The sequence below is a fragment of the Coptis chinensis genome, chromosome 6, assembly GCF_015680905.1.
Source record: "Coptis chinensis isolate HL-2020 chromosome 6, ASM1568090v1, whole genome shotgun sequence".
Classification (NCBI taxonomy): Eukaryota; Viridiplantae; Streptophyta; class Magnoliopsida; order Ranunculales; family Ranunculaceae; genus Coptis; species Coptis chinensis.
Window position 1 is genome coordinate 90,863,036 of NC_141461.1, and position 6,704 is coordinate 90,869,739.

Genomic DNA, 6,704 nt, shown 5'->3' on the forward strand with positions numbered 1-6,704 from the left:
TTGCAAATATGGCGTGGGCAAAGTGTTGAAAATATTTGCAACGGTTAATAAGCGTTGCAAACAGAAATTTCCAACGGTTATTAACCATTGCAAACAAAAATTTCCAACACTTTTTATAACTATTTTGTTCACAATTTAAAACCTTTGCAACAGTTGTTTGATTTCACAAACGCTTTTTAAGCGTTAGTAATTTGTTAAAAATATTACCAACGGTTCTTAACCATTGCAAAGTTGTTAGTGAATTTAAAAAAAAATAATAATTTAAAAGTCGTTTGTAACGGTTATAAACCGTTGCTGATTGGTTGCTGATGAAAAAAAAAAATTTCTCATATATTTTAAACGTGTTCCCTCGTGGAAACTGATACCAGAAATATAGCAGACAGGAACAACGAAATTCAATCATAAAGATGAAGCGAAAACTACATTGGAAAAGAAACACACTTTCCAAGATGAAACACACATTGGAAAAAAAACACCTTAAAAGCATTCATCAAATTAGATTATAAAGTTACATAACAAAAACAAATTATGGTAAATCTACAAAATGTAGGCAATATAGATGGGACACAAACAGTATCTTTCACTATTGTTAAACGATTTGAATACCCAATACAAAAGATCCTCTTGGACAACCCACTGAAAAGAAACCACATCTTAAAAACATCTAAACACTAACCGGGTACTTACTTTATGGGGATCAATTGAAGGCGACAATTAATGACTTACATCTCCGTACAAGTGTACAACCCTCACCTTTAAGGTCTACATTTTATTAACACCTACATCCTAGCAATACTCCATGAGAGGATTCTCATCTATATAGCAATGATCCTCTTGCTGTGCCTTTCCAGCTAACACCAATATCTTTGCTGCAGGATGCTGGACCTCGAGTTCATTCACTATTGTACCAGCATCATAACTTTCAGTTCTGGTCGCATCATAACTTTCAGAGAGAGAACTAGAACAAGAAAAGTAACCAAAGAAGACTTACAGAATTTACAAGCTTTGAAGCCATAACTTGAGCTGATTTTAATGAGACAAGCCCATCTTCAGCACCTGCAACGACCAAAACCGGAAGCTCTTTCATCGACTTCAATAAAGCTTCTGCAGTTTGTGACGAGAGGATAGTTTCATACGACAGCCTGCCTATATAAGATTATATATGCATAATAAGATTCTTTCTTATTATCCTTAGAGCGCCAGACACAGAAAATTCCTACCCAAGAGCAGGAAAGGTCATAATAGGCAGCCCCTCAATCCCCATTTGAAGACTTTAAAAGTTTAAAGACCCACTCTTAAAAGTAGAAACAAAACAAAGCCATTTGCCTTACCAACCAACTCTATATTCATTTCAGACTAGATGAAGAAGAAGGCGATGAACAACAAGCATCATCGCAGTAGAACACTCACCATGTCCTTGTTCTTCTTCCTCCTCTTGCCGGTGCTCCCTTACGCAACTGCCCAAGGGAGTCATTCATCCTTAACACCACCTAACCAGAGCTTCAAGCCATCCCTGACAGTCACCATAGTGGTTCTTGCTGTTGCCTGTGTTATCATCGCTTTCTTCTCCTTCTACATCCGCTGGTGTGCGCGATACGTGATATTCACATGGACGGTATGGGAAGTGTCCGCTTAACCAGAACCAGAACCTGGCCAGCGCCTCGTGGCCTTGATCCTACACTCGCAGGTGCCTGGATTATTGGAGGAGGAAAACCTGGCGACCCCAGAAGTTAGCGAATCACAGACTCAAGTTTTAATTCAAGTGGTCGATGGTGAGCAGAAGATTTACTTATAAAAGAATATTAAAACTTGAAGTATAACATATTAACATGCATTACAGAAAAAGACAAGTGAAATAATGAGTTATGTTTAAAATAATGAGCTATTTCAAACTTTTGAACACAGTTGATCAATGATCTATCCACTTTTAGCTGCAACGTGCTCATTGAGAATGAGATTTTAGAAGTCAATGGTTGAATATGAAACTATTCCATCAGATCATGGTACACTTGATTTTACATTTGGGTTTCAAACTTAAAAAACAAATCAAGTGGTTATTTGTTTTTAATACATAGTTGACTTTTGAAGTTGTTAACAGTATTAGAGTTTCTTGTTTTCTGTTTTTCTTCTTTCCATGGGGCCATTTTATTAGAGCATACCAATCAACAAGTCCATATAACCCAACACAAATAACGTAAATATATTACTATAGTAATAAAGAACCAGCCTACCTCAACACACCAGACTTGACATTGGTTTTTTTGGATTAACGTAAAACTTCTCATATTAAAGGCATAACATGGGAAAACACAAGAACTTGACCATTTGTAGCTAAATTTAGGAACTAAATATGGATCACTGTTGTTTTAACGCTTGCCCATACTACTCAAACATTTACAGGTCATAAACAAGAATTTCCATTTCTCTTTGACTCTGACTAGAGTAATGCGGGTTAATCATCAACAAACTCCTAATATCTTCTTAAGATTCTATACTGTCATTCAGACTGTCTTATATACTAAATAGATAAAACACTATAAATGTTAACATTTGAAAGCATTTCCAAAAACAAAAAAGATAGAAACAAACCTATGCAATCCTTCTTCAGTATGTGCATCCAATGACGAAATCACCTGAGGCAGCTGCTCTAATACCTATATATAAACAACCTATAATCAACATAAACTATTACGATGAAAAATTCCAAAGAACACAATTTACACTAACTCATTCACCTGTGCTGTATTCCTTATAGTAGACGTTTTGGCCACGAGATTTTTGGGAGCTTCATTAGGCAGGCCTACAAAAAAGATATATTAACGCACGACCACATTAATAAATTAAAGTTAATTATATTTGGTGTGTGGGTTTATTATAGTGTGGACCTGAGAAGGAGAGGATTGTTGCATGAGGTGTAGAAGATTAGAAGTGGATTGAACTGCTTGTGATATGTGATCAGCTACCGTTGCTTTTGCTGTCCCATCTCTACCGTTACTTGCATAAGCTGAAACTAATGAGTTTGTAATAAAAGTGTCCGTACACAATCAACACTTTACTCTTGCATATCTGCTAAAACATTTCCGAGTTTAGCTTTTATGTTGTTATTTATCCCTACAAAATGAAACTGGACAGTGCCGTTGTTCCCTTTGAACGCTAAAGAGATAAAGCAAAGAAAGGGAATAGCATTGGAGTTCGTGGACCTATTTTGGCATCCCCGAGATTTCAATCTTTTATATTCCCTCGATCTTGGCCTTCCCCATCTCTTTCTTTCTCTTTCCGCATAAGCAGTTTCCCCTTCCGCTTTCTTTCACACTGGCAGGGCTTGAAAGCCCCAAAGACAAAATCAATCTTAGTTAGATATTGTTCACTTAAATAGCTTCTTCTTTGCTATTACAGATTACAGCATTCATCTTTGCTTATATCGCAAGTTCCTCTATCGATGGTTCGGGTGTCCTTAAAAACACAATAAGGGGTTGGTTATACGCCTTATCCACATTTTTGATATCACAAATCGGGGAGCAGAAGAGATGAATCACACGGGTGAGAGGGAGGTGCTATTTCATATCTTACATAATTTCTAGTTGCCTTTGTTCGTAACAGCAAGACCCTTCCTCTCTTAACGGAACAACAAGGAGTTAAGGACTCGAGTCGTGAATCCTGAAAGGAGGGAACTCCAGTGAAGAGACCATAGAATGGTACTGCTACTTGAAAGCCTAAGGCTAATAGCAAGACAGAGAGATTCGTGGAGAGATGTGTTGTACTCTATTTATTTCCTCATTGCCCCATCATATTTATGATTCCAGTTACCATCAGATTGAATGAAAGGGATGACCAGCAGATGATAGCAAGGCTAAACAGATTCGAGATTCTCGATCAGATGAGCGGACAGGGCAAGCACGTACTACCAGAAGAGTAGACCTCAGAGCGATAGATTCCCAGTGCTTGAAGAAACTTACTTGGAGCCTTCCTTCACTCCTGAACTAGACTCAACTGAGTGCGCCTATGATAGGATCCTGCTACTAAGGAAAGGACTCTAAGAGACTGACTTGCGATCTAAAGAAAGTGAAATCCTGTTGTGTAGTCTTAGGTGTTCTAGGAATTTGAATCTTATTAGGTTATATAGTAAAGAAAGCGGTTCTGATAATGAAAGTCCATTTTTATTGAATGAAATGAAAGAACAAACTTCAAGTGAGAATACTTATAGTGATGATTATAAGAGTGAATCATTTCTTTCTTTAAGTCTCAAACCTACTGAGAGTGAGAATGATGATAGTTCTCATTCTTCTAGTGATGATACTGATAGTTCTTATTCTTCTAGTGATGATACTTCTAGTGAGAATACTGATATTTCGAATTCTTTTAGTATATCAGATCTGGAGAATTCTAAAAGAATCATAGATTTATAAGAAGTTCATGACCTGATCGAGAGGGTCGAAAGTGCTTAGTTCAAGCACTTTCTTATTACTCTGGAAACCCCCATGCAGGCATAGATGCCTACACAGTTTCTCCTTCCAATAAAGACACACCTTTTAACGGGTATATCTCGATCGGTCAAAGTCAAGAGTAATTTGGCGATCAGAAACGCCCAAAGTCTTATAGTGGATAAGTGTTATATGAGGGTCAGATTTGAGTGCGACGAAAGTCACACCCGGAACCACAACCCCGCTACGGGCTCTCAGTTGAACAAGACCATCGGCCCGAACAAGATACGATTTGCCGCAAATTCCACCTAACAGCCACACTCCTGATTGCTCAGAAGCGCAGGTAGACTTAAGAATCGGTGGTCTAAAATCTAAACCCAATTTGATGACAAGATCATGCAACTGCCATAGAAGACCAAACTTTATTAGATTTTCATCCTTACGGTCAGCCTTCCACAACGTTGCACACATAGGTGCATCAAATAGACTGTCAAGTGATGTATCCGGATCCATGGCAACCATACAATACCATCGAAGATATGCTAGCCACTCTTTCATCCAGCCTCTGAGTTGTGTGTACTCTTGAAGTATTTGAACTTTCTCAGTAACAAACAACTCATCGGGAGGTACCCTCAAATCTTTTGGTTTGAGTTGATCGAGTACCATCTCTTTCAACTTCCAATATATATAAGGATTGAGTGGTCGACCTTGGCCGAGCCACAGGCTGAGATGCCCATGACCCAGCAGAGATTTCATCTGCATGCTCCATAAACGCTGGATCTTTCTAGACCTAGGCTTCTGAAGCTTGCCCAGTTGTTTATAGCCTCCTCCTCCAATACGGACTAATGTGCTGAAACGTTGACAGTGGTACTTAAGTCCCAACGCCACTAGCCCGAAAGGGTTATAGAAGTTAAGGAACGCACGAGCGGAGCAAGGACTAACGTCTTTACTCATCCCGCGGATCCACAACCGTTTGGCAAACTCTGCAGACCCAGTGTTAGATATCAAAGATTTACCATAAGATATTCCAACATGGAGACGCTCAAGAGTCTGCACATAGATAGCTGCAACCTTTCGGTCAGCAATCACAACGTCATCTCCTAAGATACCATAAGAAGTAAACCGGACACCAGGATACACCTTTTCACCACCACACCACAAAGTGATGTGATAGAGCAAAGAGAGGCCAAGATGAATAATATCCTAAAGGTTGACCACTAACAAATGAAACGGTCCGAAAGATACCCTTCTTCTTACGAACGAAAGGAACTTCAAAAATATTTAGCGCAAGCGCTGACCGCACATTCGAAGCAAACGACCTATCGAATAAAGATTGCATAATCTCAAACATAACCTGCAGAGGCCAACGGTCAGTGGCAGATGTTCCTTTTAACATAATCTCAAGCATAACCTATAAGAAATATGGATGTTCCTTTTAATTGGCTCGATATCTCTGCTGCCTTATTCTGCATCAAAATTTTGTACATAAAATAGAACATATTATTCTTCATTTACAGATGTTGTACATGTTTCTTGAATAAAAAAGGACTAGTCTCACCTTTAATGCAACTGAGTGGTCTTGCCCCACAACATTTTTATCCACACCTATAACACAAACACACGGAATAAGAAACAGAAACATTCAAAAATAAAGTAGGGGAAAATTCAACAATGAATGAAGTTATTTACCGGGAAGTTGTTCATCTTGGAGTGAGCATCTTGAGGGAGATATTCTTAAAGTAGGAGTGATGGGCTTTGTTACTTTCGCAGGTGGCAATGAGGTTGTGTGACTTCTTTGAAAATGAAATGGTTTAGTATTGATGAAGGAGAGTGAGCTTAATTGGTGGGTGTAGAAATTCAAACTTGTGGTAATTGAGGATTGTAGTAGTGTTCTGGTCTCCATTTTTTTTTTTGAGTGAGTGTGTGAGTGTATTTTATGTTAACCAGACTTTCACACAAGATTTCAACAGTTATGACCAACCACAAAAGGTTATAACTTTTTCAAACCATTCCAAATCAACACACATAGCATGAAATGCAAACCTGTTTTGCAAGATTGCAAGCACGATCAGGAGCATAGTACAAAATATCTCTATATATCGCGATATTTGGGGATATCTATCATATTTCAGAAAAAGATATTTAAATATCACGATATGTTTAGAGAGATATACGATTGCAAATATCAGTTATATTTCGATAATATTTTGATATTTGTGATATTTAGGGATATTTTGTGATATTTAACGATATTTAGCGATATTTTGTATATATAACAATTTT

The 6,704-nt window shown here is 38.0% G+C and overlaps 1 protein-coding gene across 24 annotated transcripts; it reads right to left on the reverse strand.

Moving 5' to 3' along the window:
* Window positions 1-562: 562 nt before the first annotated feature.
* Window positions 563-6,496, reverse strand: LOC147495334 (putative inactive shikimate kinase like 1, chloroplastic). 24 transcript variants are annotated; one of them, XR_015197427.1, is made up of 9 exons: window positions 6,111-6,452; window positions 5,980-6,026; window positions 3,201-3,312; window positions 2,886-3,066; window positions 2,736-2,800; window positions 2,590-2,654; window positions 1,411-1,714; window positions 992-1,146; window positions 563-899 (listed from the first exon to the last, which is right to left on the reverse strand). XR_015197427.1 is itself a non-coding variant. In XM_086563971.1 (9 exons), exons 1-4 carry the CDS (start codon window positions 6,322-6,324, stop codon window positions 3,053-3,055), a joined length of 375 nt encoding a protein of 124 aa, XP_086420097.1. In that variant the 5' UTR covers window positions 6,325-6,458; the 3' UTR covers window positions 563-899; window positions 992-1,056; window positions 1,411-1,714; window positions 2,590-2,654; window positions 2,736-2,800; window positions 2,886-3,052. The 24 variants fall into 24 exon arrangements, 2 of the variants coding, with proteins under 2 accessions (XP_086420097.1, XP_086420096.1); XR_015197426.1 differs by having other exon boundaries at window positions 3,201-3,321; XM_086563971.1 differs by lacking the exon at window positions 3,201-3,312 and adding an exon at window positions 5,833-5,887 and having other exon boundaries at window positions 992-1,056; window positions 2,886-3,111; window positions 6,111-6,458.
* Between the last annotated feature and the right edge of the window lie 208 nt (window positions 6,497-6,704).

Coding starts and splice junctions, on each gene's coding strand:
- LOC147495334 (XM_086563971.1), bottom strand. CDS start 6,324: ATGGAGACCAGAACACTACTACAATCCTCAATTACCACAAGTTTGAAT. Junction 6,027..6,110: donor CCAAGATGAACAACTTCCCG/GTAAATAACTTC, acceptor TTTGTGTTATAG/GTGTGGATAAAAATGTTGTG. Junction 5,888..5,979: donor ACCACTCAGTTGCATTAAAG/GTGAGACTAGTC, acceptor ATTTTGATGCAG/AATAAGGCAGCAGAGATATC.